The sequence below is a fragment of the Phocoena sinus genome, chromosome 8 (assembly GCF_008692025.1).
Source record: "Phocoena sinus isolate mPhoSin1 chromosome 8, mPhoSin1.pri, whole genome shotgun sequence".
In the NCBI taxonomy this organism is placed as follows: Eukaryota; Metazoa; Chordata; class Mammalia; order Artiodactyla; family Phocoenidae; genus Phocoena; species Phocoena sinus.
In genome coordinates, this window is record NC_045770.1 from 105,114,148 (window position 1) to 105,141,831 (window position 27,684).

Consider the following 27,684-nt stretch of genomic DNA (forward strand, 5'->3'; position numbering starts at 1 on the left):
TGTCTCTGGGGTCTGTGACCCCAGCAGGGGAAGGGGCTGGACTGCGCTCCCTCTCAGGCCTCTGGAAGGTTCTGGAACCCAGCCCTAGCTGTGAGCCCATCAGCCCAGGCTGGACGTTCGGCAATCGGATGCAACCTTCTGGGACTGGCTGCGCAGCGTGGTTGAGGGGCGGGGCGGGGGGCGGAGGAGCGGCTCGCGGCCAGCGCGGTGACTCAGCACGGTGGGGTGGGCCGGGGCGGGGCGCGCCCACCCGTATAAGGCTCGGGGCCGCCACCGCGGGCGCCGGAGTTCTGTCGCCGCTGCCGCTGCAGAGGTCCGCGTTGCCATCAGTGAGTCCCCGCCGCCTGCGACTCCCTGGGGGATTCCGAGGGGGCTCCCAGGGTTTTGGGGAGCAGTTGGGGCTCTCGGGGGGGCCTACAGCGCCCAGAACAGGGGATGAAACCCCAGGGAGGGCGAGCGGGCGCCCTCTCCCCCGTAATACGCCTCTCCCAGACGCTAACAGACTTCTCTCTGCATCCTGCAGTGCCGCCCTACACCATCGTCTACTTCCCTGTTCGAGGTAGGGACCTGTGACCGGGAGGGAGGGGAGGCAGAGGTTGGGGGCTGCAGCAGCCCACGCCCCTCACCCACCTGAGGGAGTCCCCAGCCTCCCTTTTCCCTCCATCACGTGGCTACTAGCTCCGCCTTCCCTGTGCCCCGGAGCTGCCCGTTGCTAGAGTACGCAACTTCCCGGGCCCGGCCCGCCCCTCCGCAGTGTGCTGGGAGACCATCGGAGGAGTCCTCACCTCCTTGGCTCTTGCCCAGGGCGCTGCGAGGCTGGGATCTCTGCCCATCCCCACACCCCGTCCTCCCCTCCCCCAGGGCGCTGCGAGGCCATGCGCATGTTGCTGGCCGACCAGGACCAGAGCTGGAAGGAGGAGGTGGTGACCATGGAGACCTGGCCTTCACTCAAGGCCTCCTGTGTCAGTACTTCTGTCGTATCCCGGGTCAGGGGCTGGGCACTGGGGGGCAAAACTAGGGTGGGGGGTAGCCACGCTCAGCACCTCTGACAGAGCTGTGCATTCCCCCAGCTGTACGGGCAGCTCCCCAAGTTCCAGGATGGAGACCTGACCCTGTACCAGTCCAATGCCATCTTGCGTCACCTGGGCCGCTCCCTCGGTGAGTCATGAGGCTGCAGGTGGCCCAGTCCAGGGCAGGGGTGTGCGGGCATCAGTCAGCGTTTCTGAGCATCTGCTCAGTGTTGGCCCCTTGAGCCTTTACCACTTAAATTAAATTGTCCTGCAACCCTGTGGAGTGGAGGCAAGTGGAGGTTACCTAACTTGCCTAAGGTCAGGCCCCGGGTCTGTCTAGCAATCCTTGACCTGTAGCAGGCCACCTCCCACTGAATTCTGAGCATCGACTCAGACGGTCCTTTTCCACATCCTCCTCCCTCCTCCCTGGCCGAGGCTCACAGGCAGCCATGTGGCCTGTCTGGTGGGTCAGGTTGTAGTGGCTAGTCAGGCTCCCCGTCATGCTGTCTGCTCTCCCGCCACCCCAGGCCTGTATGGGAAGGACCAGCGGGAGGCGGCCCTGGTGGACATGGTGAATGACGGCGTGGAGGACCTTCGCTGCAAATACGGCACCCTCATCTACACAAACTACGTAAGCAGGGACACGGGGGTGGTCACTGAAGACAAAGAAAGGGGCTGGCTTCCTTCTCACCCTGCACGACACACCTCACGCAGCTCTGACTGGCCCTTCCCTTGGGCTGCGTCTGGCTCTGCGGTGGGCGGGGTCAAGAGCCATTGTGGGCTGGACACAAGACAGCCCCTTGCCTGGGGGAGGGACCCAGTCAGGTAGCAGGCAATGGCAGAACAGCGTGAGGACAGGAGACATCCAGCCAGAGGCGGTCCCTGATCCGCAGCTGGGGGAGGTCCGGAGCACTTCCTGGAACCAGGTGCAGAGGACAAGGGTCTATAGTCCGCTTCTAGAAGGGGTGCTGGCGCTGTCAGGTGCACGAGGTATCAGGCACGGAGCACATTCAGGGACTAGGGACCAGTTTAGCAGAGGCAAGGTGTGTGTGCCTACGTGTGTGAGAGGGAGGGAGGGAGGGAGGGAGAGCGGCAGGAGATAGAGCTGGAGGGGCAGCGGGCCCAGGTCCTGGAGGCCTTGAACCAGCTGGCTTGGATACTCTCTTTGGGGAGTCTAAGCAGGGTGGTGTCTGTGAGATCCGGAAAGATCCTACAAGGCTTTTGCAACAGTCCGGAGAGCGATCGTGGCAAGAGTGGCCTAGCGAAGGATCAGCAGCTGAAATGGACAGGATGTGGTAATAGCCTGGGGTGGGGAGTGAGGAGAGGAGGGGCGGGGGCCGGGTGAGTGGCGATTCGCTGAGACGGGGCAGACAGTAGGCGACGTCTCAGGGCAGGGGCAGAGGCAGGGCGTGCAGCAGTGTGAGGGTTGGGAGGGTGATGTGCGGCGGCACCTCTCTGGCAGGAGTTGGGCAAGGAGGACTATGTGAAGGCACTGCCCCAGCACCTGAAGCCTTTTGAGACCCTGCTGTCCCAGAGCCAGGGCGGCCAGGCCTTCATCGTGGGCAACCAGGTGAGCTGGCCCTGTCCTGCCCCTTCCGCACCACCCTCTTCTTACAGATGGCAAACCGGTGCAGAGCGAGCACGTGAGCCATTGGTTCAGCAAAGCTGGGCAGACCAGGGGACCGGCTCGGGCTCCCTGTCTCGCACCTCCCACACCCACCGAGCCCCTGCCCCGCTCTGCCCTGCAGATCTCCTTCGCCGACTACAACCTGCTGGACCTGCTTCGGATTCACCAGGTCCTGGCCCCCGGCTGCCTGGACTCCTTCCCCCTGCTCTCGGCCTACGTGGCCCGCCTCAGCGCCCGGCCCAAGCTGCAGGCCTTCCTGGCCTCCCCGGAGCACGTGAACCGCCCCATCAATGGCAACAGGAAACAGTGAGGGCTTGTGGCACTCTCAACAAGAGGCAGGGAGCTGCCTGCTTCCCTTTCCCTAGGACCAATAAAGTTTCCAAGAGAGAAGCAGTGCTGTGAGCATTGAGTTTTCTGGGGAGGGGGCTCCCTGATCCTCTCACGCTCGGGGGAGGGACAGGCAGCTGGACAGGATACTTGAATCCTAAAACACAGAGTGTCTTCCTGGAGCCCTCAACCAGCTCTGTGTTTACTGAACTCCAGAAACAAAGAGAAAAAAAAAAGAAACAAAGAGAAATCAACCATGGTCCCTGCTCTGGAGATCCCCACAGTCTACAGAGAACAGGCTCACTTAAATAAACATGCTTTCTGCTCTCAGCAGGCCACCTGCCAGAGGGCCTCCATCCAGGACTGCAGGAGCTGAGGGGCCCTTGGCCGGGGAGGGGCGTGGGGAGGAGCTGAACCGCTCAGAGCAGCCCCGGCTGGGTCGGTGGGAGGGTCAGTCACTTCTGCTCAGATGGGGCTCTCCTTTCTTCCTTGTGCGTCGTGGGCCCGGGAGCAACACTGGGCAATCCGGCTCGCCTCCTGCCTTCTCTCACCACCTTTGTTAGCTGGGCGAAGAGAATGACCCAGCCTAGGTGAGCTGGCTGTGGCGTGTCCACAGTGGGGAGGCATTGGGGTGCAAACAGGTTGTGGCTCTCGGGGCTCCCACGGATGGCTGGAGGGGAGGGCCTGTGGGAGGCCCCCTTGGTGCAGCCTGGAGGAGCAGACCCTTCTCTGGGGAGCCTTGCCCAGCATCAGAGCCTCCTGCCCAAAGCGGGGAACCTCTCAGTAAGTCAACCTCTCTCATTGCTGAGAGAACTCACAAAGTAGGTGAGACTTCCAGGAAGTGTTATTTGAGGACCCAGAGGGAAGCAGCTCTGCAGTGACTAAGGTGTCCTGCCTGCATGCTGCAGGCCTGGTGGGTTGGCAGAGGGGTACCTGCACCCATCCCACATAGAGAGCCCCAGTTTAGGGGCCATTCATGGTGTCAGAGCAATCATGGCTCCAGCATCAGGGCAGCCATGATTCAGTTCATGCCTGAACACCCTCGGAGCACCCCAGGAGCACAGAACAGCTGAGTGCAGTGCCATTGGGCAGGTGGCTGGGGAAATGGGTTAGAGGCTGGAACAGACATTGCCCGTGGGGGACATTGGCTTCAGGAAGTGTGGATCAAAACTAAGAGGCAGGGCTTCCCTGTTGGCGCAGTGGTTGAGAGTCCGCCTGCCGATGCAGGGGAAACGGGTTCATGCCCCGGTCCGGGAAGATCCCACATGGCGCGGAGCGGCTGGGCCCGTGAGCCACGGCCACTGAGCCTGCGCGTCCGGAGCCTGTGTTCCGCAACGTGAGAGGCCACAACAGTGAGAGGCCCGCGTACCGCAAAAAAAAACCCCAAAAACCCAAAACTAAGAGGCATGTATCCCTGAACCATCTATAGCTCCCCTTGCAAATAAGGATAATAATTGCTAAAGCTAATGGAGTACCTTCGATGCCAGGCATTATACTAAATGCTTTAGTATATTACCTTCCTTAGTCCTCACCACCCTTGAGTAGGTACTCTCATCCCTGTTTCTGAATGAGGTAACTGAGTCACAGAACGTTTGCCAAAGAGTGAATAGAGGCACCAGCAAGGTTATCATATTATTGCTTGTGATCACAGCAGGTTGAGAACAGAACAGGTGTCCATCAACAGGAGATGCCTCCGTACACTAGGTGCACACACACAATGGATTTTGCACTGGGAAAAAGAGCAAGGAGGCCTGGATCCGGCCTTCTGAGAGCACGGGGCTGAGCCAACAGAGTGCAGCCCCCTTTGCAAGAGACTTTTTTCTATTGCTCACTGACGATATTTGGGAAAATGACACTTCCCTGACCCCTCTGCAGTTGGGAGGGGCCATATAACATGTTCTGGTCGTGCTGGACTGTGGGCAGAGTGGGTGAATCACTTCCAAGGACAACATGGAGCGGGACACGTGGTGTGGTTGAGCGGTGGCCTTGTAATTTTACACTGCCGGCATTTTACGGTGGTTTGTTATTGCAGCAAAACCTGACCCATCCTGTCTGATCTATCCTTTATTCTCAGCTCGGGCTAAGGGAATCCAGTCACCTCCCAATTTTGTCCTGCCTCTGAAGGTGATCAGGCAAGGGGAGGGGGCTATGACTCTGGGGTATTCTCCCCACGCCAACAGTAGGCCCCTCTGGCTCTCCCAGACCAGCCCCTGAGAGCTGTCAGTGATGGGGAACTGAGAAAATGTCTTCATCTGGGAGTGGAGGAAGACACCCAAGCTGGGGGAAGTGATCAGAGAGAGACTAAGGGGCCCAGCCCCCTCCTTGGCCTGGACATTTGGCTGCAGGGCCAAAGTGGGACAGGTTCTCCTGGAGACAGCGCCTGGACCTGGAGACGATGGCTAGGTGACCTTGGCCGCTGGGGAGAGCGAAGGATGGTTTCAGAGCCCGGCCGGGCCTGCTCCTTCTGCCTGGGAGCACACCACTTGCACACCTAGTCCACTGCAGCCCGAAGGCCCGCCCCCACGGACTGATGGAGACCTTCTGTGCTCCACCATCTCCTGACCTCAGCACCGCCCTCACCTCTCTTTTGGAAACTCCACTTCCCTCCTAGCTGGTTCTAGCTGCCCTCTGTGAAAATAAAGACCAGCAAATGACAGCAAGCTGTATACTCAGAGCTGGCTCCAGGAAGGGAATCGGCCACTGCCAAAGGCTGGCTCTAAGGCAGGCAGAGGAGTGAGGAAGCTTTATGGGGGAAAAGGGAGACTTCAGCTGTGCCCTGAATGGAGGCTGTAGGCGGGCTGACTGGAAGTGGGGGCATCGTGTGTCACTGCTTAGGGGAGCAGATTTGGCTTCCTCTGGTTGGTCCTAAGTTGGAAAAGGGGATAAAAATTAAGGAAGCTGTCACTTATTAATCAAGTCCTGGACATTTGGGGTGATTATTTACAAGGGTTATCGTTGGCTTCCTGGATTGTTCCTAGAGATAGCAGTCTGACTTCCTACAAGTCTGACCTATAATGGGCTGGCTTCCTGTCCGGTTACTGTAGGTAAGAGATTGGTTTCCAGGCAGGTTGCTGCAGGTCGTGGGTCAGATCTTTATCCATACACGGTCTGGCCATTGTCCGTTATGTGTTCAGTCTCCTCTTGCAGAGAGGCGACCCCAGCTACAGCAACTGGAAGCCTTTTCCTCAGGCATTTACCTTGAGTGGAGAAATCCTGTAGGGGGAAAGCAGGAGCCCACACATTCTCCTTTGAGGAACGGTCCCTGGCTCATTTCTGGGCCCTGGAGGAGACTGAACACTCGGGGGGCACCAGAGGATCAGTCTGAGTTGCCCATGAGAACAGCGAGTCAGAGATGGTGTGCCAAGCAGCACTGCTTCCAGGACACGTGAGGGACTCGGGAAACTGCAGGAGTTCGTGGTTCACGTTGCCAATGTGCCTGCACCTGCCACACCTGGCCTGGAGGGCCCTGGGGGCTAACCTGGAGGGCCCTGGGGACTAACCAGGAGCTGGGCTTCCCCAGGGCTCTGTGCAGCAGGGCTACTGCCTCCGGCCGAGGTGGGCAGCCCTGAAAGGCCCTGGAGAAGGAAGTTCTCCCCAGGGAAGAACTTTGAGTGGCACCTCTCACTGCCCACTTTGCCAGGAAAGAGAGAAGGCCAAGGTCAGCGTCCAAAGTCCTGGGCAGAGGCCAGTGCTCAGGAACTTGGAAGGGGCAAGATGCGGGGCGGGGGGGGGGGGGGGGGGGCGGGGGGGGGGGCGGGGGAGGTAGGAGCTGGCATTGAGGTTGTTGGCATAAAGGATTAAAGGAGGGCCTTAGGGTGGCCAGTGGGATGACCCTGCTGCAGAACAAGGAAGGCTCCAAACAATCGGGGGTGCTGACCTCTAGAAGGCTCGCTGCTTCCTCCTACCCCAGCCGACCCTGTGCCTACTCCGTGGGTTTCCAGGCACATATTGCTGCAGAACAAACCTGGTGGCATCACTCTCTATCAGGAATCCAGGCCGCCGGGGGTAGGCCTGACGCTGCACAGGCCTGGCCTGGCCTCCCGCCCCTGGCCACATGCAGTGGGCGGGGCTCGCAGCGTGCCCTCCCGCCCAGCTTCCGGAGCATGCGCAGAGAGGTCCGTACCCGGCTGGGAGAGCATCGGAGGCCTCCACGAGCAGTGGAAACTGATCCAATGACAGGGTCTGTAACCAGCAAACCTGCCACGAAGTTTACAGTCCCCTCAGTCACTGAACTTCCGTCAAACTTCCTGCTCGCTCCTAACACGACAAATATCAACGGACAACAAACGATTGCCAGATATTTGAGGGAAATCTCTAACGTAAAAGAGAGAAACAATAATAAACAGGAGGGGGCAAAGGAGCTCAGAGAAGACACCGTGCAGGCTGTGCACGAGAAAACTTCAAATAAACTTTAATCAGTGACTTCAGGGAGATAAGAAAAGTTATTACATCTGGAGGATAAAAGGAGGCTATTAAAAAGAGCGTTTCCCGGAAAGATTAAAAATATGAGAGCAGAAATGAAAAATCTCAGGGGCTTCCCTGGTGGTGCAGTGGTTAAGAATCCACCTGCCATTGCAGAGGACACGGGTTCGAGCCCTGGTCCGGGAAGATCCCACTTGCCGACGAGCAACTAAGCCCGTGTGCCACAACTACTGAGCCTGCGCGCTAGAGCCCGCGAGCCACCACTACTGAAGCCCGCCCACCTAGAGCCCGGGCTCCGCAACAAAGAGTAGCCCCTGCTCGCCTCAACTAGAGAAAGCCCGTGCGCAGCAACGAAGACCCAACGCAGCCAAAAATAAAGAAATAAAATAAATAAATTTATCAGAAAAGAAAAATCTCAGAAGGGGAAGTTGAAAAATACATATGAAAATAGAACAAAAAGATAAAAGCATGGAAAGATGAGAAAAACAGAGTATTATTCAAGGAAGTCTAGAGAGAGGGAGAGAAGAGGGTAGAAAAAAATCGTAGGAAAAAAAAAAATCGTAGGGAGGGCTTCCCTGGTGGCGCAGTGGTTGAGAATCCGCCTGCCGATGCAGGGGACATGGTTCGTGCCCCGGTCCGGGAGAATCCCACATGCCGTGGAGCGGCTGGGCCCGTGAGCCATGGCCGCTGAGCCCGTGCGTCCGGAGCCTGTGCTCCGCAACAGGAGAGGCCACAGCGGTGAGAGGCCCGCATACCGCAAAAAAAAAAAAAAAATCGTAGGGAGCAGATTATCAAATGAATAATACATTTTCTCAGGACTGAAGAAGATGAGCTTTCACGTTGAAAGGCACAATGAGTGCCCAGCACATTGAATGAAGAAGGACCAAAGACTGATACAAAAGCAGATCGTGAAATTCCAGAGCCCCCAGAAGGGAAATGAAGACCCTGCAACCTTCCGGAGAGAGAAAAACACCATACACGAGGGATAAAGAATTTGAAATCGTGTCAGATATCTTGTGGTGGTGATGAAACATGTCCACAAATACTTTGACGCTCCGGCATCTCTATGCCCTCCCGTGGAAGCTGGGCAGGACTTTGCTGCTGCCTCAGTGAAGAGAAAACAGTGGAAGCCACACGATGGGGCTTCCCAGGCTAAGTTTGAGAAGGTCACACAGCTTGGCAGTTTCTCTCGTGACACTTGCTTCAGTCATTGTGCAAAAGGTCCAGCCACCCTGAGGCTGCCACAGAGAGAGCCCATGTGGAGAGACCAGAGATGGGGAGAAAAAGGGAGGGAGGGAGGGAGGGAAGGAGCAGTGATGAAGACACACCTGCTCCCAGCTGCCCAGCCCTGGAAATGACACTCTTCACTTCTGCCCCATCCAGATACAAGGGGGCTCTCTGCCCAGGAGGAGGAAATAAGTTTGTCATATCTAGTCAGTCCCTACCACATACAACATCAGATCTATACATATACAGGAACTTGATGTGTGATAGCAGTGACATCACAAATACTGAATAAGTTTGAAGAGTTATTTAGTATTAGTAAAACTGATTCACCGTATTGAGAAAAATGACTGGATTCTCATCTCACGCCATTTACAACAATAAACTCTAGATAGATCAGTTGTTCTCAGCTGGGGGTGATTTTGTCCCCCAGATTATGCTTGGCCACATCTGGAGATATTTCTGTCGTCGCAACTTATCGGGTGCTGCTGGCAAAGCATCTCACAATGCACAGGACAGCCACTCACAGCAAAGAACTGAAGAGGCCCAAATGTCCGTAGTGTCAAGATTTAGAAACCCTGCCATAGGGCTCACCTATATGTGAACGAGAAAAATAAAATAATAACCGGAAAAAAGTAAGAGATTTCTTTATGACCTTGGACTGGGGATGAATTCCTTAAACAAGGCCCCCAAATGAATGAACTTGACTACATCAAAACTGAGGATTTCTCTTGTACAATGATGGTTACTATTTATCAGATTATCAGATAGATGATAAACTCAAAGGAAATATATTTGCAACATCTGACGGGGGAGGGAGGATCAGTGGTTTATAATGTTGGAGATGGTGTTCCCACTAATCTTTCAGAATCCCCCCAAAGGGGGCCTTCCTGGTGGCACAGTGGTTAAGAATCCGCCTGCCAGTGCAGGGGACAGGGGTTCAATCCCTGGTCCGGGAACATCCCACATGCCGCGGAGCAACTAAGCCTGTGTGCCTCAACTACTGAGCCTGCGTGCAGCAACTACCAAAGCCTGCGTACCTAGAGCCCGTGCTCCGCAACGAGAGAAGCCACCGCGATGAGAAGCTTGCTCACTGCAACATAGAGTAGCCCCCACTCGCCGCAACTAGAGAAAGCCCGCGCAGCAACGAAGACCCAACACAGCCAAAAAAACCAAACAAAAAAACAAAGCCACAAAGACCATAAAAAACCAAACACACACTCCATCTCTCATGTATGTAGGAGACATCTGGAGTGATTACAGTTATGAGCTTCTATGCACCAAATAACATACCCTGACGTTCACAGAGCAAAAGCTGATGGGAAGACAGGGACTTAGGCAACTGGAAACAACAAATGTCCAACTCTGAAATAAGAAAACAGAGAAGGCACTGTCCTTTCAATTGCTCATGGGACGTTTACTATAGTAACCATATGTCATGGCGCAGAGAACGTTTTAGAACATTCCAGAGGGAGAGAGAGGAACAGTACAGATAACAGTCTCTCATTATAAGGCAATAAAATGAAAAATAGCAAAACCCAGGAACAAAGAGACTGTAATGTTTACAGTTATAATATTTATATTTATAAATGTATTTATACATCTCTCTTAAAATGGCATGGGACTTCCCTGGCTGTCCAATGGTTAGGACTCCATGCTTCCACTTCCGGGGACATGGGTTCGATCCCTGGTTGGGGAATTAAGATCTCACATGCCGTGGTGTGTGAGGCCAAAAAAAAAAAAAGAAAAAAAAATGGCATGTCAAAAAAGAAATCAAAACCAGAATTGCAGAACTTCTAGCAAATTATGATAAAGAAGCACCATAAATCGGAAGTGTTGGTCCTCTTGTCTCGATTACTCTAGCTTTATAATTAATCTTGCTGTCTGGCAGGGCAGATTCCTCCCAAGCCTCTCGTTCGTCTTCAAAATTGGTTTGGCCCTTTGTTCTTCTATATCCATTTTAGAATCAGTTTTCCCAGTTCCATGAAAGGCCTTGATGGGATTTGGATTGGAGTTTGTAAATTAACTTGGAAAGGTGTGACATCTTTATGGCATTAAGTCACCCACCTGGTAAAGTCCCCTCAGCAGCTGCAGTACTGGCTAGAGGCAAAGGGAATGTGGGATTCTGGAAGGACGGAGGCAGCCGTAAATACTGGCTATGGCGTCATGACCCATTGCAGAAGCGGCGCCCCTCCATGTGTCCTTTGTGGCTCTGAATTTTGTGTATTGGGAGGAAATTGTCTTTGGAAGGTGCAAAGTGGTCACGGTAAGAAGAACATGTACCAGAAGATGAATAGCTCAACCTGTCTCTAATAAACACTCAACTGGTTTTTCTTTTTGCTGATTTATAAGGTAGGGCCTGACGTTTCTAAAAACTGAACCTTGAGTCTCACATTTCTAACAGCTTGGGATTAGTCAAGCAGTGTGTAAGCTCTTCCTGGTATCTGTCCTCCCAAATAGCCGTCAAGGGCTACACGGGGCAAAGAAGAGACTAGAGCTTTTGTGTTAAGGGACAAAGGGGGTGTAGGCAGAACGCCAAGGGACAACTTGGGGATGGGCAGAGGACCAACATGGAGACACTCCATATACCTAGACCTTATCTACTGGGTGTCTGAGTGTGGATCTGCTACCAGGGAGGTGCCAGGGTGGGTGGGCTGAGCGGACTGCACCGGTCCTTGGGACCTGTGCCCAACTGAGACTTCACAGGTCCTCCCTGTTGGAGACTGTAGATGCTGCCCAGTGCTTCAGGACCAGTATGAGCCACAGAAGGACCCCGAGACACTGGCAGCCTGACAGGGAGTGGTTCTCACACCAGTACGAGAGTCTGCAGAGCATGTGAGGGCACCCTGCCCTGGAGAGCAGGGAAGGAGGCTGGGTCACATGCATCGTTAAGTGTGTTGCTTGATCCAAAGGCAGTCACATTGTCCTGTGTGTACCTCACCAGCCATGACTGATCGACTTTACTTTCTCGAATTTAAATTAATGGAAAAAAAAAAGAGAGATTTCCAGTTCAAGATATTAGAGTAGAACCTGAAATGCACCCTGTCCTTCTCAAACACATCAAAATCAGAGAAGGATAAAAAGCGTTAATAATGACATTCCAACCACATAGAAATGAAAAGGAATTCTGTGTAGACTTGAAATAAGGCTCTCTTTGAAGGAAAGAAATAGGAAGAAACCCACAGCCTCGGGCGGGAGCTGAAGCCTTGTGACTTAGCCAGGAAGCAGGAACACAGCCAAGCCAAATGCACAGGCTTGGGGCCAGGGCTGGAGAGCAAGGCTGAGAGCCTTCCATGACTGAGGCCAGGTCTCCACCAGGAGCGTGAGGCAGGGGGCCAGAAATGCCCTCCCTGCCGGGTCACAAACAGGACCAACCCAGAAATCAGAAGTGCAGAATTGGGGATGGAAGTAAGTACAGAGGGAAGCAGTATACTTGGTTTTGTTTCATATCCAGCAGGAGGATAGACATATGAACTAGCTTTTGCTGGAAAAAGAAATTTTGGCATGACTGTTAAAAATGTAAGGGAGGGGACTTCCCTGGTGGCGCAGTGGTTAAGAATCCGCCTGCCACTGCAGGAGACACAGGTTCAAGCCCTGGTCCGGGAAGATCTCACATGCCGCGGAGCAACTAAGCCTGTACACCACAACTACTGAAGCCCGCACGCCCAGAGCCTGTGCTCTACAACAAGAGAAGCCACCGCAATGAGAAGCCCGTGCACCGCAATGAAGAGTAGCCCCTGCTCGCCGCAACTAGAGAAAGCCCGTGCGCAGCAAGGAAGACCCAACGCAGCCAAAAATAAATAAATAAATAATTTTTTTAAAAAAAGGAAGGAAAAAAATGTAAGGGAAACCACTAAAAATAGAAATAAAATGTATAACTTTCAAACCAATACTGGGGAAGAAGGGAATAGCACAAATGAAACTCAGTTAATTCAGTAGAAGTCCAGAAAATAGAGGAAAAGGAAATAAAGAGAAAGAATGCTAAATAGAAAACACAATATAATATGGCAGATATATGTTCTAATGGCAATACCAATAAATGTAAACAGGACAGACTCTCTTTTTATTTATTTATTTTGCATTACACGGGCCTCTCACTGTTGTGACCTCTCCCGCTGCGGAGCACAGGCTCCAGATGCGCAGGCTCAGTGGCCATGGCTTACGGGCCCAGCCGCTGCGCGGCATGTGGGATCCTCCCGGACCGGGGCACGAACCCGTGTCCCCTGTATTGGCAGGCGGACTCTCAACCACTGCGCCACCAGGGAAGCCCCAGATTCTCTTCTTAAAAGACAGAGATTGATTGAGTTAAAATAAAACAAAATGAAATTTAATTAGATGTTGTTTTAAAAGCCATCCCTAAAACAAGAGAAAGATTGAAAATAAAAAAAACTCCAAATACTAATAAAAAGAAAGCTGGTGTAGCAATAGTAATATCAGAGATCATAGACCTCAAGGCAAAATTGTTAAAAGAGATGCAGAGAAATATTTTATATTAGAAAAAGGAACAATCCATCAAGAAAACATTCTTTAAAATATAGGTGTTCAGGGACTTCCCTGGCGGTCCAGTGGTTAAAAATCTGTCTTCCAATGCAGGGGATGTGGGTTCAATCCCTGGTTGGGGAAATAAGATCCCACATGCCTTGGGGCAACTAAGCCCGCACACTGCAACTACTGAACCCGCGCACCACAGCTAGAGAGAAGCCCACGTGCTGCAACGAAAGATCCCGCATTCCACAACAAAGATCCTGCGTGCCGCAACTAAGACCCGACGCAGCCAAATAAATAAATAGTATTTAATAAACTAAAATAAAGTATAGGTGTCCAAAATTGGCTCACGGAAATAAACAAATAGCCCTAAAAGAAATGGAGATGGTGATCAGATCACTCCTAAGCAGAGCCCCCAGTTTCAGACGGCCTTACGGTGAGTTCTAGTGACACTTCCGGAGATGATAACTTTTACCCTCAGAAAACTCCTGCAATGGATAGGAAAAGATGGGAAGGGGCACACCTCATTTTGACAAAACTGGAAGAGATCCCCTGGAGAAAATAAGAGCTGGAGCTGGAGAAGTCAGCACAGGCCTTGAGTGCCAGGCCCGGGGACTTGGGCTTTGTCCTGAGGACACGAGGGAACCACGAAGGGTCTCAGGCAGGAGAGGGGCAAAATGGATCCAAAGTTTACAACAATCCTGCTCATTCCATGGTGCAAAGAAGTGATTGCGGGGGCCGAGACTTGAGGCTGGGGGACCTCAAGGAGGCTTTGCAAAATTCCAGGTGAAAGCTGATGGGTCACTGCCATGGGGTGGGGCCTAAAGGCACAGGAACAGGGTGTGCTCAGAAGGCAGAGTTGGCAGGATGCAGTGGATATGGAGACAGGGAGGCATCCTGGATGCCTCCCAGCTTCTGGCCTGGAGGCTGGTAGGGGAGACAGACGGACAGTGGCATAGGATGAGACAGGGGAGAGCCAGGGTCTGGGATGCCTTGGAAGAGGGCTTCCTGGAGGAGGTGATACTGAGTGGAGCCTGGCAAGTGGGTGCTCTAGATGGGTGGGGACTGAGTGGGGGACTGAGGGTCAGGAGACCTCAGGCCGAGTTCTGGCAGCTGTGCCATCTTGGGCAGGCAACTCAGCGTGGCTAATATACTCTGTCCTCTTCTGAAAATGGGGGCTCATCATTCCCATGCCCTGGGTTGTGGGAGGATTAAGAAGACAACACATGGCAAGTGCTTGGCACAGAGCCTGGTGCTGGACAAACTGGAGCTCCTGCCCCTCACTCTTAGTTTCCCACGGGCCCATGCCCAGCATCTCCCATAAACAGCATCACCTGGCTGCCTTCTCCCCATGGCCTTGTGTTCCCTTTTGACCCCGTTAGATAGGGATGAGGAGAGAATCCACCCTCTGGCTCCATCTTGCCCCCCTTCTGCCACCCCAAAGGGAGGGATCCATGGACTCGGGTCTGAGCTCCGGATTAGCTGTGTAATCCCCAGCTCTGTCTGGGCAATCTCTTTCCCTGCCCAGGAGAGGGGGCCTGGGGCTGGGAGTCAGGACTGCTGGGCCCTGGACCTGGTACTGCCCTACCCATCTGTGAGCCCTCAGACAAGGTGCCCAGGCTCTTGCCGCCTCTTTTGGAAACACCACTGACATCCTGCAATGACTGTCATATGTGTGCTGTGTCTGGGGCACTTTGGGAAGGAAGAAAGGCCTGGGTTTGATTCTAGCTCTACCACTCAGCAGCTTCATACCCATGGACAAGAGATGAAACCTCCATGGGCCTCAATTTTTTTCATGTAGAAAATGGAGTTAACGCTATCCAGGGCTACTGTGGGGACTATATGAGAAAATAAGGGCATATTACTTTGTAAATGGCACATCTCTCGAGAGATAGGGAAGGATGATTACAGGACAAGAGAATAGAGGAGCTGGGGAGGGCAGACCAAAACGGACATGCTTATCATGGGACTCAGAGCCAAAGGGTTCCAGAGAACTGACAAACTGATTAACAAGAGTTAATCAGGCTTCCAAGACTTCAAGGGAAGGCAAAGAACAGAGGCCCTCCTCAGGTCACGGGAGCATTGCGGGGTGGGGAGGGAGTGGGCAGAAATGCCCTAAAGCCCCAAGAGGAAGAGGTCCTGTGGAGAGTGGGCATGATGTGGCCTGGGCCTGACGACCTGCACGATAGTGGCCGAGTCCTTAAATGCCAGCTTGCCGAGGCAGTAGGAGCCGCTCCAGGATTTTGTGCAGGAGCATCAAGTGCCAACCTCTCCTGACAGGGGCTGAGGAAGGAATGGCTGGGAGAGTTTAGCAGCACTACAGCAAGAGGCTGTGCCACCCACTGGCTATCTCCACCCTCTTGGCCTCACCCCAACCTAGGACTCTAGACACACCTCCTCTGGGGAGACCTCCGCCAACAACCCCCAGTCTGCCCCGGCTCCCTGCGGCTAATGAGCAATCCTTTTCTGAGCCCAGGGGTGCCCGTAGTGGGTGAGGGGAAAATCATAGTCTGGGAGGGCTTGGACGGGGACAGAATAATTACAAGGCGGTCATGAGGGTCGGGCTGTCACCGATCTGATTTCTCCTCCTTCCCCTATACGCTTGTGCATACAACAAGAGCACGCGAAATGCGGAACTTGCAGAAAACACCAGAACCAGCAGAAGGTGACATGCGAGGTTTGTTTACTTGGGGATTGAAAGGCTGAGGGTCCACGGGCTAATGCGATGGAGCAGCGCGGGCGAGCAAGAGAGTAAATACCAATCCCGCGAAGGGAGAACGGAGGTCCGAAAGCCCGCGGGACTGCATCTCCCAGCAGCCTCAGCGCCAGACAGGGCACTTCCGGCCTCTCCGCCCTCCCACGAGGAGGCGGGGCCAAGGGCGGGTCGGGTGCGGTGCAGGGAAGTTTGGGCGCGCCGCCGGCGCCAGGGCGCGTGACGTTCTTCCTGTGCGCCGCCTAGCGTCCAGGTCGCGCCGGTTCCTCAGCCTCGGAGCCGTGAAGGTGACAGCTGGAGCTGACCGGCTTGGCCCCCGCGATGCTGGCGGCACGGCGGCTGCTCGGCGGGTCGCTCCCCGCACGGGTGTCTGTGCGATTCAGCGGCGATACGGTGAGGCCTGATCTGGCTCGGGCCAGGGGTGCTCGCGGGCCGGCTCTCGCTGCCGCGCCTGTGCGCGCTCCATCCCTTGGGTCTGTAGTGCCTTCTGGAGAACATTCTCATCTCCCTAGCCCGGCAGGAAGGTTGCCGATCCGGCTTGGGTGTAGAAGGGGAACGGGTCCAAACGGGAGGCTGACTCACCCCGCCCCCAGCCCTCCGGCCCCTTGGCTTCCCTTATTTAACAGCCGCGCGAATTAACGGAAAATTTTGCAGGTGGCAAAGCGTCCTTATCTCATTCTTTTCCCGCCACAGCTTTGTAGGGCGTGAAGGGGCCACTGACCCATTTTACAGATGCAGACAATAGCTTTGGAGAGCGCCGTGCGCCTCCTCATTCTTCGTTCAGCGCTCCGATCCCCATATTGGCTTTTAAGGGGTTGGGTGACTGGAAGCCAGGTCCTCTTAGCCCTCAGCTGGGGTGCTCCTCACTGGGTCACGTGGAATTCCAGACCCATCTCTCCTCAATAGTTTTATCCCGAGCGGGCCTCCCTCCGTCATCTTGTGTCCCAGCCGCAGTGAGGCATTTCTTTTCCTTCCAAAAGTGCATTTTGTCGCCAGCAGAGTTTAGTAGCACAAGGCTTTGGCCTAACCAAGTTTTGGTCCAGCAGCACAGCCAGACAAGTAAATGGACATAGCATCACACTGGGCTCGGGGGGGTAGTATGTGCTGTGCACAGTTCAGGTGTGGGCTTTGGCCACGGACACACCTGAGCTTAGATTCCATCTGCTCCTTTGGGCTGTGTGCCTTTCATAAGCTCAGTTTGCTCTGAGCCTCAGTTTCCTCTTCTGTAAAATGGAGGAAATCATTCCTGTCTCAAGGTTATGAGGATGAAATGGGGTCTTGGATATAGAAAACTTAGTTTCGTGCCTGCTAACAGGAAGTGCTTACTAAGTGGTGATGGCAGCTATGATGCTATGAAGGGTTCTGAGGCTTAGGCCCCTGCCCTCCTCCCAGCCCAGCTCTCTCTAATCCGGGGGACTCAAAACTCTGTACCTTCTGGCCTGGCCCCTCATGACCTCAGAGCTCCGCTGGGCCTGCTGACCCTCTGTGTCCCCAGACAGCACCCAAGAAAACCTCATTTGGCTCGCTGAAGGATGAAGACCGGATCTTCACCAACCTGTACGGCCGCCATGACTGGAGGTGAGATGGTGCCCTTAGGCTGGTGGTTCCCGAGGCAGGGCCTCCCCCTTACTGCCTTCCCCACTCTGTCCAGGCTGAAAGGTGCCCAGAGTCGAGGTGACTGGTACAAGACAAAGGAGATTCTGCTGAAGGGGCCTGACTGGATCCTGGGTGAGGTCAAGACGTCGGGCTTGCGGGGCCGTGGAGGTGCTGGCTTCCCAACTGGCCTTAAATGGAGCTTCATGAATAAGCCCTCAGATGGCAGGTGTGTGTAGGCAGGCAGAAATGGGGTTGCAGGAGAGACCTTGGGGGTGGCTGTGGCTTACCTGGGCCTTTGGGCTGTTTCCTTGGAAACTAAGAGTGAATGAAATGGGAAAACGTAACCAGAGCTCAGGTAGGTAGGATCCAGTTCTCTCTGGTCTTCCTCAGGGGAGACTGGGGGGGAAGCAGAATCGACACAAAACTTTGACTCAGTCAGACTTAACTGGTCAGTGCCTAGCTCTGCCTTTTAGTCGTATATCTTTGGGCAGTCTTCTGGCCTTTCCGAACCTCAGGTTTCTGTTCTGTAAGTGGATATTATATCGTGCAGGGATGAAAGAGAATGTTTGTACAGCTTTTGGCCTGCACTGTGGTTGGCACCTAGAAAGCAAAGGCTGAATGTCAGCTATTTTGCCTCCTTTTGGCTCCAGAGATACGGTGGAGGTTCATGGAATGCTCTTTGTGACCAAAAGCAGATTGGGGCTCTTGGGAAAGCAAAGATTTTTCCTGTGGTCATACCCACCCAAATACGGAATAGGCAGTGAGCTCTCTGTCATCGGTGGTGAGCAAGCAGAGCCCCTGGGAACATGTCAGGAGGACAAAGAGGGATTGGCTGTCAGAGGAGGCTTCCCTGGGTGGAGTGGGGTGGCATGTGGTTGAAGGCCCAACCCTGGTGGCCCTGTAGCCTGACTGACCTGCTGGCTCCCACAGGCCCAAGTATCTGGTGGTGAACGCGGACGAGGGGGAGCCGGGCACCTGCAAGGACCGGGAGATCATGCGCCATGATCCCCACAAGCTGGTGGAAGGCTGCCTAGTGGGGGGCCGGGCCATGGGTGCCCGTGCCGCCTACATCTACATCCGCGGGGAATTCTACAATGAGGCGTCCAATCTACAGGTGGGCAGAGGTGGGGCGTCAACAGAGGAGAAGGTGCTCAGTGTGCACTTTCATGCCCCAATCCTAGGCAGAGTTGTTCTTAGATTTTAGCTGCTGATCTGTCTGGGGTCACACTAGGAGAGTGGTGATCACTCCTGCATGCCTTGTGTCCTGAATGGGACGTGGCCCCCAGTGCCTCTGTCTCTTTCTGTATGTTCCAGAGCTTCTGCTTGGGCTCCATGACTCTTTCCAGGGCTCCATGACTCCTGGGGCAGGGGTAGGCTGGAGAACTCCCACATGGGCATTTTTCCTGGAGGGTCAAGGGGTCATGTCAGTAATTCTCAGCTCAGTGATGCCTGTAGTAGTTGGTCCAGGGCCAAAGCCTCACCTTTCTATTAGGCTGCTACACAACAGTGATGAAGGATGTGGGAGTAATAACCTGGCACATGGTAGCATGATGTGTAACTGTTATTATTATTACATATTTAAAAATAAGCCTCCAGGGTCTTTTCTTCTACTCAGAAGCAGTACTCGTTCGTTATGAAGATAGGAAACCACACACACACAAAAGGAAACTCTCCCACAGATCCACCACCTGGAGAAACTACTTGCTGAATTTTTCATTATTGTCTTAAAGTCTTTAAAAATACATATAGTTGGAGAATTGGTTAACTGTTATTACAGAAGTAGCACACGCATCGTAAAACCCCCACCCCTCCCAGAGCGTCCTCTGCTTGCGTCCAAAGGGAGCTTTCGCTCTGGACTTTGGTGATGGGCTCACTGGGCCAGTGCCCCTCCCTCCCACACACAGTGTTCCTGGGCCCTTGGGGACCGTGTCCTCACACCCCTGTCCCACAGGTAGCCATCCGAGAGGCCTACGAGGCTGGTCTGATTGGCAAGAATGCCTGCGGCTCCGGCTATGATTTCGACGTGTTTGTGGTGCGTGGGGCTGGGGCCTACATTTGCGGGGAGGAGACAGCGCTCATCGAGTCCATCGAGGGCAAGCAGGGCAAGCCCCGCCTAAAGCCTCCCTTCCCTGCAGACGTGGGTAAGACCTGGCACCTGGCCCGATCCTGGGCCTTGTCCTGTGTCCTGTGGAGTCCGGGATCTGGTTTCAGGTCCCCACTGGTCATTCTTAGGGAATTTCTGAGTCCCTTCTGCACTGGGCGCCTGACACAGAGAGCAGGGTGGGAACAACATAGAGGCTCCACCAGTGCCACCTGCAGTCCCTCATCCTGCCTCAGCTCCCATGTCAGATACCCAAGTCCTCTCCAACCTTCCGGGAACTCGGGGCAGGATGGTGAAAAGGCAGCGCAGCTCCTGCTGGAATCTGGGGTCCGGTGGGGGACGAGAATAACAAAGGGGTGAAAGCAGGGCTCTCTGCCACCGGAGCAGGACCCTGGACATACCCCATTGCCAGGAAACCCGCCGCAACCTGTCCCCACCCACTGGAAGCCACCGATTTCTCATCCCATTTCCCCCACAGGAGTGTTCGGCTGCCCTACAACCGTGGCCAACGTGGAGACAGTGGCCGTGTCCCCTACCATCTGCCGCCGAGGGGGTGCGTGGTTTGCCAGCTTTGGCCGCGAACGCAACTCAGGCACCAAGCTGTTCAACATCTCTGGCCACGTCAACCACCCTTGCACCGTGGAGGAGGAGATGTCTATACCGCTGAAGGAACTGATTGAAAAGCACGCCGGTGAGGCCTGGGGCCAGCCAGCAGGGTGGGAGAGCCTCAGGAGCTGAGGCTGGGGCTAGCAGAGGTCCTGGGCTCAGGGCTAGGCAGGTGTGCCGGCCCCAGCCCTGACCATCCATCCTTTTGGGGACTGACTGGGGCCCCAGGGGGTGTCACGGGTGGCTGGGACAACCTCCTTGCTGTGATTCCTGGCGGCTCGTCCACCCCACTGATCCCCAAGTCCGTGTGTGAGACGGTGCTGATGGACTTCGACGCGCTGGTGCAGGCGCAGACGGGCCTGGGCACGGCTGCTGTGATCGTCATGGACCGCTCGGTAAGGGTTGGCCCATGCTCCCCACCCAGTCCCTGCCTTATGCCAGCCTGGTTAGTAACCCTTCCGGGGCCTCTCGGAGAACTCCTGCCAGCTCTTGGGTCCTGGTTCGTATCACCTGAGATACAGTGAGGTGGGAGAGGTGGGGAGCAAGGCTTCTCTGGGGGACACGCCCGTGGAGCCTGGGCAGGGCGGGATGCCCACGGCAGGGGGAGGAGACAGCCAGAGTGCCGCTGGAATCAGGAGGGTGTGCCACCGGGGGGCGCTGAGGCTCAGGCCTTGGGTGCCTCCTCACTGTCCCTTGTCTCCCCAGACGGATATCGTGAAAGCCATCGCCCGCCTCACCGAGTTCTACAAGCACGAGAGCTGTGGCCAGTGCACCCCATGCCGCGAGGGTAAGTGTGCTGGGCAGGCTGGGGCTTTCTCTGTGGCTCGCGCCAGGCCTGGGCCGGGCACTGGACCCTGAATAAACAGCTGCTGCTTCCCAGCCTGCTGTGGCTGCTCTGAGCCCCACCCTCCCTGTGGCCCGCACCCCTCGAGTTCCATCCCCCCGCACCCCGGCTTAGGGAGATCACCAGGCCCTCTCTTGCTGCCACGGCCCAGGTGTGGACTGGATGAACAAGGTGATGGCCCGCTTTGTGAAGGGGGACGCCCGGCCGGCTGAGATCGACTCCCTGTGGGAGATCAGCAAGCAGATAGAGGGCCACACCATTTGTGCCCTGGGCGACGGAGCTGCCTGGCCCGTGCAGGTACTCGCTGCCCTGCTGCGTGGTGCTGGGGGCGGTGCTGAGAGCCCGGGCGTTGGGGGATTTTCAGGCCCTGCTGCACCCAGCACCCTGACCCTCACCCCCAGGGCCTGATCCGACACTTCCGGCCGGAGCTTGAGGAGCGGATGCAGCGGTTCGCCCAGCAGCACCAGGCCAGGCAAGCCGCTTCCTGAGCCCGCCGTGCTGGGCCGGCATCCATCTGCCTGGACGGCTGGACAATAAAGCAAGTGCTGCCCACTCGGTGCGTCTTCTCTGTGGCCTTGCTCTTCACTCTGCCTCTGCGGCCCATTATTCCTGGAGGCTTATTTCCCAGACGGAGGTGGAGGTTTGGGAGGGATAGGTCAGCACAAGGTCTTGTGAATTTACACTTGGCCTCCTGTGCGTCAGTCTGTCGTAGACCATCCTGAGCATTGACCCCTCAGTGCAAGAAGCAGGTGGGGAGGGGGAAACTGTGGCCTGGGGTGCAGACCTGGGCCTGGCCCAGTGAAGGCCTCTGGAGGATGGGAGCAAGGAGGACAGGGCCCAGTCTGCCCTGTGAGGTGATGGGCAGGGAAAGAACCAGCTGTCTGGTCTGGTTTGGAGGAGAGATTTATTCTTCATGATTTGGCAGTGGGGTGAATTTGAAACGGGGGAAGGAAGGAAGCAATTGACTAGGGGTGGACATGGTGGGTGAGGCAGCCCCAGGTCCTCGCAACTCCATGGAGGCGGCCGCGGGTCAGTCTCGGGGACGGGCGGTGAGCAGGGCCAGGCTGGGTGCCCCTGCTACTCGCTGAGCTGGAGGCACGTGCCGTCCAGCGGGTGCCACGGCTTCAGCTGGTGGTCAGTGCGGCCCAGCCATTTGCGCCAGTGCTGCTGGTGCTCCCCGCTGGCCTGGCTACTCAGCTGCACCCCGCCTGGGTTGGGGGACAGGTCAGGAGCCGTGTGGGAGTCCGTTGGGCCCACGTCCCAGCTCCCCGACATTCCCACTCACCAGTGAAGTCGTCAGCTGTGCCCAGGTCATAATCCCACACAGACACCAGCAGTGTCTTCTGCGCCAGCTCCTCCCGTGGGCCTGTGCAGAAGAATTCCTGCAGGGAAGGGGGCAGAAAGGCAGGAGGGAGGCAGCCTTGGGTCCTTCACAGCCTCAGAAAGACTCAGACAGGTGAATGGCTCAGGGTAGCTGGGGCCTGTGCTCTCGGAAGCAGGATGTTGACCCCCTCCTCCCACCCCCAGCAGCCAGGACTGCCTCCCCCCAGCCCTGGCCTAAATTCTGTCTTATATTTCGATTTCTTCCCTCCATTCGGATGCAGGTAACTGATGGGGAAGAACGGGGTCAGCTTAGGTGTGGCCCTGGAGACCTGAGCCCCGAGCGGCTCAGAGGAACCCTCACTGTCCACCTGTCCACCCTTTTCACACTCACAGGCGGACAAAGGGGTCCGAGTAGCCGTTGGCATCCATGGGGGCGAGGTGGGCGCAGCGCAGCACACCCACCAGCAGGCTGCCCCGCTGAGAGCTGTAGCACAGCGACAGCAGGAGGCGCCCACGCTCCTCCCCGGCTACCTCAGCCTCCACCTCCTCGGGCAGGGGGTAGGCTTGGGGTCAGCTCACGTGTGGCCCGTAGCCCACCACCCACCAGTGCTGGCCTGGACGTGAGAATGCAAACTGGCTGCAGAGAAGTCAGGGGCCAGTGGTTTGATTTCATGATTCAATTTACAAAAACAGTCACTGGCTTAGTGCCCTGGAAGGAAACTTCCAGCTCAGCTCTATCCTCCAGGGCCTGAGAAGGGGACACCAGGCCACGTGACTGGCCAGTTCGGGGCATCTTTGTCATGGAGGGGAAGGCAACTGATGTCCCTAAGGGCCACAAACATGCTAGGAGCTTCCTGGGTGGCCTGCTATTAGGTACCCATCACCACCCTCCCGCAGGGTAAGCCTGGTGCCACAGAAGCAGCTCTAAGAGGCTGTTCTCTACCCAAGGACATACAGGTCTGTTCAGCTACAAAGCCCCCCCTCCTCACACCCCGCAGCCCAAGCGGCCAGATTCTGAACATCCTTTGCCACGCTTGGCCCCTGGTGCTTCCAAAGGACTTGGGAGGATGCCTTGGAGAGAATGTGCTTCTCCCACACTTAATGAGGGATTTGATTTGCCGAAAGCCCAGCCACCTTGCTGGCGTTCAGCTCTCAGTAACGGAGTGCTCTGTGAGCCAAGGGGCTGCTGTGTGGGGTCTGGGCCAGGAAGTGCTTGTGGCGGGTCCCTGCCCCACCCAGTAGGGCTCCGCAGCTTCGCCTGACTGACGGACAGTCGCAGCAACACCCGGCCCTCTGGCCCGGAGGAGCTGCGGAGGGCCCTGCCTCAGCCTTGCGGGTGCCGGGGGCCTGCTGGGCTGCAGGGGTTCTGCCCAGGTCTTTGGTTTCCTATTGCAAATCCCCTGCGGTCACCATCACTGCCTCCTGCCAAGGGCCTGTGTCTGTGACTACCAGCCCCAGAAGTGTGGTACCCACACTGCCTCGGGCAGACCTAGCAGCCATGCAGCCCCACCATATCCATTCTCTCCCGGACCTTGACCTGCCCTCCCAGCTCAGGCCAGGGACAAATCCCACTGGCTTCAGCCTCTGCCTCAAGCTGGCCTGTGTCTCTGCCCCCTGAGGGCTTGTGCCAGTGCCCCACAGCTCCCCTGGGCTGCCCTGGCAGCGGAAGTCACCCTCTGCCCAGCCCCTGGGGCCTGGCTGTTCCCTGAGACTATGAGCGCTCACAGGGCCAGTGAGCGAGATGGCCTCAGTTTCTCCAAGCCTGCCTGGGCCTGGACCCCTGTCCAGCCCACATCAATCCCTGCCTGACACACTTCAGCCTGGGCCAGCCCAGACCTGCCCCCCCAGTCCTCGCTGGAATCTGCCGTCCCACCCACCTCCTCATACAGAGACATGCCACGTGCTGTGTCCAAGCTCTTGGGCCTCTTGGTCTGAAAGAGCAGAGAGCCCGGTCCCCTTGGCTGCACACTGCCCAGGTCTCCCTCCCTGCATGCCCCACCCTGTGCACCAGCCCACTCACCAGCCTTCGCCTCTCCAGACACACATCGAAGCTCCTGGCTTGGTTGGGCACCAGCTTCCCCAGGGGCACCCGCAGCTCCCGCAGCGAGGCGCCCACCGCCGTTGCTGCAGCTGTGGGTCCTCCCAGACGCACAGCCTGGTGGCCACGCAGGTCAGACCTGGCCAGGCAAGCCCTCACCCCCCACCTCGGCCCTGCCCCCTTGTGGCCCAGGCCCTATCCTCACCACAGGGTGTTGCGCCGGGTGTCCTGGAGGGTGAAGCCATGAGTGCCTCCTCCCAGACAGGCCCCCTTGTGCCCCGAACCATGCGTGTCCGCAGCTGGCTGGCCTGGGGGCTGAGCAGGGAGGGTCAGAGCCTTGTCGGGCCCCAGGGCCCCAGCCTGGTCCCCCTCCCTCATATAGCCTCTAGTTACACATCCCAGCAACAGGGGGCTCCCTGTCTGAGGTCGAGGCCTTGGGGAAGAGGGGCATGGCAGGCCAGGTGGGTGCTCCAGGCTGGCTGTGCGGCCAAGGGACAGCAGTAGGGGCCTGTGTCTCACCCTCACCTTGCTGGCCCCAGGCAGCAGGTTGGCTTTGACATAGGTGTCCACGGAGCCCGAGGCCGGTGGCTTGAGGCCCTGGGAAGAGACAGTGGATGTGGGACAGGCCCAGGGCCCACACCTGGGACCCAGGGATGCCGCCCCATCCTCACCTTGGCACGGTGAGCTGTGCAGTGCAGTGTGCTATTGTCTGTGTCAAAAAGAAGCATGGGGCTTCCCTGGTGGCGCAGTGGTTGAGAGTCCACCTGCCAATGCAGGGGACACGGGTTCGTGCCCCAGTCCGGGAAGATCCCACATGCTGCGGAGCGGCTGGGCCCGTGAGCCATGGCCGCTGAGCCTGCGCGTCCGGAGCCTGTGCTCCGCAACGGGAGAGGCCACAGCAGTGAGAGGCCTGCGTACTGCAAAAAAAAAAAAAAAAAAAAAAAAGAAGCGTGAACTCAAGGATGCCGAGGGTAGCTAAGGGCCGGTGGCTGGCAGGTCAGCTTCTACATCAACCTCCGCCCCAGCGCCATGCCTCCTGCCCCGCCCCTCCCCAGGTCGGAAGCCTGGGGATGCCCCAGACCCCATCCTGGGTGGGCTGGGCCCAGAGGGTCCCCCTTGTCCCCTGCGCCCACTCACTGCTGTTGTCTGAGTCTCCCTCTGGCTCTGGGTCCGGCTGGGACTGGGATGCAGAGTGAATGGTGGGGGGGTCACTGGAGGGTGTAGGTCTCAGGTGTGCAGGGTGGGCTCAGCAAAGGGGTAGAAGTGCGGGAAGTAGTCGGAAATGAGGTGGATGGGCCGGATGGGGCCCAGGCTCACGTCAATAGCCACGTGTTCCTGCACGCTCACCCGCCCCCGGCCCGCCGTGCCTGCCATGGGGGCCTGGACATGGAGGCGGCACTCAGAGGAGCCCCTGAGCACCGGAGATGAGGGCACCGCATCAGGCCAACCAGACAGGGCGAGGAGGCATCACTGAGGGTGTTGGCGGGGGGCAGGGGGGGTCCTGGGCAGCAGCTGAGACCTGAGGACAGAGCGCAAGGTCAAGGTCGGCAGGGTGGGGGCCTCCAGCCGGGAGGGGGACCCCGTGGGCTGGCAGGTAGGCCGGCTGGGCTACTTACCGCTCTGAGAGCTCCTCCGTCTGGTTTGGGTCGCTGGGTGCTGGGTGTGCGCCTGACGGAGGTGACCCAGAGAGCCAGAGTGTGGCCCGGGGGACGGGGGAAGGGGTGGGACTCAGACGCTTCTCTGGGGCCCAGGAGACCAGCAGCTCCCTGCCCTCCACCCCAAGGGCCCCTTCCCTAGTGCTGGGGCCCAGCCTCCCTCCTTCTCCCTCAACCCTCCCCAATTCACACACAGCCGGAGAGTTATTTTTATGGCCATCACGTGGCCCTGCTCCCAGGTGAGGCTGGAGGGCCAGAGGTGATACAAGGGGTTTGAGGGGCAATGGGAGGGGAGTGTGGGGAGGAAGGGGTAGGGGAGACAGAGGGGTGTGGGGAGGCATGTGGGAAGGGGGAGGGGTGTGGAGGGCAGGCTAGGGGGAGGGGAGATGGGCGGGCGGGGAGGGCTCTGCAGAGACGGGGTGGGGGTGCCACGGCAACCTGGTCCCCTTGGAGCTCAAGCTTCTTAACACCTGAATCCGATCACTTCGGCACCTCCCTCCCCCTCTGCCAGCCTGGAATAAAATCCTACTCCATCACTGAGGCTGGTCCCCTTGGCCGCTCACTGGGGCCACGAGTGCTGGGCCCCTCCCCCCATGTCCCCACGGCCCCTCTTGGTTTCCTAGAACACCCCAAGCTGTGTGCACATGCTGCTCCTTGGGCCCCGACTTTCCTCCCTTGCCCTTTGACCTGGCCTGCTCCCGCTTACCTATGGTCTCAAGGTCACTCTCTGCAGGGGAACGTGGCTGCCTTTACCTGCTCAACCTTCCCTGTCTTTCCCCAGAGGTCCTTTGGGGGCCACACCTTCGCTACTCTCACTCTAGGAGGTTCACCCTGCTCCCCAGGCCTGTGCCCCAGACCCTGCCAATCAATGAATTCCAAATCCAGCAGCCACGTGACAGGTTCAGGGAAGGGCATGTGACCCGAAGCAGGCCAATAAAGTACAATTCTGGGATAGACTGGCCCAGAAAGAGAAGCTGTTTTCTGTTGATGGGATGCTGGTACCGTGCCATCCTAGAGCTGTTGCCCTCTCCTCACCTCTCACCCCTGTGGAGTAGAGAATGCTCCTGAGAGTGAGGCCAATACAGTGGAAAGAAGAGTCCCTGAGCTCCTGGATCCAGCTATACCTGAAGCTGGTATATCTCTAGAGTTTGTAATCACCATTCTTCCTTTGGCAGAGTCAGCTAGTGGGTGGGGTTTTCTATCACTTGTCCTGCCTAATACTGCCCAGTCCACCGTGTCAAGGTTAGACTGCCCACCCCTTCAACTCTTTCACAGAGATTTACATGATTGATACATAATTCCATTACATATCTGTGAGTAATTAATGTACAATCACATGATTATCTGTGTGACCTGGTCTCAGATCTCCCACAGACTGAGCACCCCCAGAGGGCAGAGTAGCATCTGGCCGGTGCACAGATGGGACCCCAGCATAGCACCTGGCACATGGTGGGAGTGTGGCATGGTAGAGGTTTGCAGTAGCAGGCAGGGCTCCTTTCTGGATGCCTACTGCCCAGCACATGGTCAGCCAGGCACAGAAGATGGAACAGGAGCTCGTACAGGGTAGTGGCTAGGAGTTTGGTCTCTGGAGTCAGAGAGGGCCTGGTTCAAATCCCAAACTGGGATGACCTTGGGCAAGGTGTCTACCCTCCCTGAGCCTCAGTCTCACCAGCCAGGGAGAGCGTTGGCCCCATCTCACAGGGTTGTGGTGAG

The 27,684-nt window shown here is 56.6% G+C and overlaps 3 protein-coding genes across 3 annotated transcripts; 2 read left to right on the top strand and 1 right to left on the bottom strand.

Annotated features, from left to right (window-relative positions):
- Positions 1–217: 217 nt before the first annotated feature.
- Positions 218–3,030, top strand: LOC116758576 (glutathione S-transferase P). The gene is made up of 7 exons (XM_032641520.1): positions 218–329; positions 524–559; positions 862–962; positions 1,071–1,158; positions 1,538–1,641; positions 2,473–2,580; positions 2,759–3,030. Coding segments are annotated over exons 1-7 (627 nt in total). The 5' UTR covers positions 218–328; the 3' UTR covers positions 2,948–3,030.
- A 13,005-nt stretch (positions 3,031–16,035) lies between these two features.
- Positions 16,036–21,510, top strand: NDUFV1 (NADH:ubiquinone oxidoreductase core subunit V1). Its single transcript, XM_032641595.1, has 10 exons — positions 16,036–16,201; positions 17,304–17,386; positions 17,460–17,630; positions 18,335–18,518; positions 19,356–19,545; positions 19,984–20,196; positions 20,340–20,506; positions 20,817–20,898; positions 21,107–21,252; positions 21,357–21,510. Exons 1-10 carry the CDS (start codon positions 16,130–16,132, stop codon positions 21,441–21,443), a joined length of 1,395 nt encoding a protein of 464 aa, XP_032497486.1. The 5' UTR covers positions 16,036–16,129; the 3' UTR covers positions 21,444–21,510.
- A 341-nt stretch (positions 21,511–21,851) lies between these two features.
- LOC116758710 (double C2-like domain-containing protein gamma) lies at positions 21,852–26,358 on the bottom strand. The gene is given in 15 exon segments (XM_032641788.1): positions 21,852–22,163; positions 22,241–22,383; positions 22,507–22,563; positions 22,670–22,824; positions 24,156–24,209; positions 24,299–24,384; positions 24,387–24,433; positions 24,522–24,564; positions 24,567–24,624; positions 24,842–24,913; positions 24,988–25,048; positions 25,267–25,291; positions 25,454–25,514; positions 25,517–25,835; positions 25,933–26,358. Coding segments are annotated over 14 exon segments (1,167 nt in total). The 5' UTR covers positions 25,691–25,835; positions 25,933–26,358; the 3' UTR covers positions 21,852–22,032.
- Positions 26,359–27,684: the final 1,326 nt, after the last annotated feature.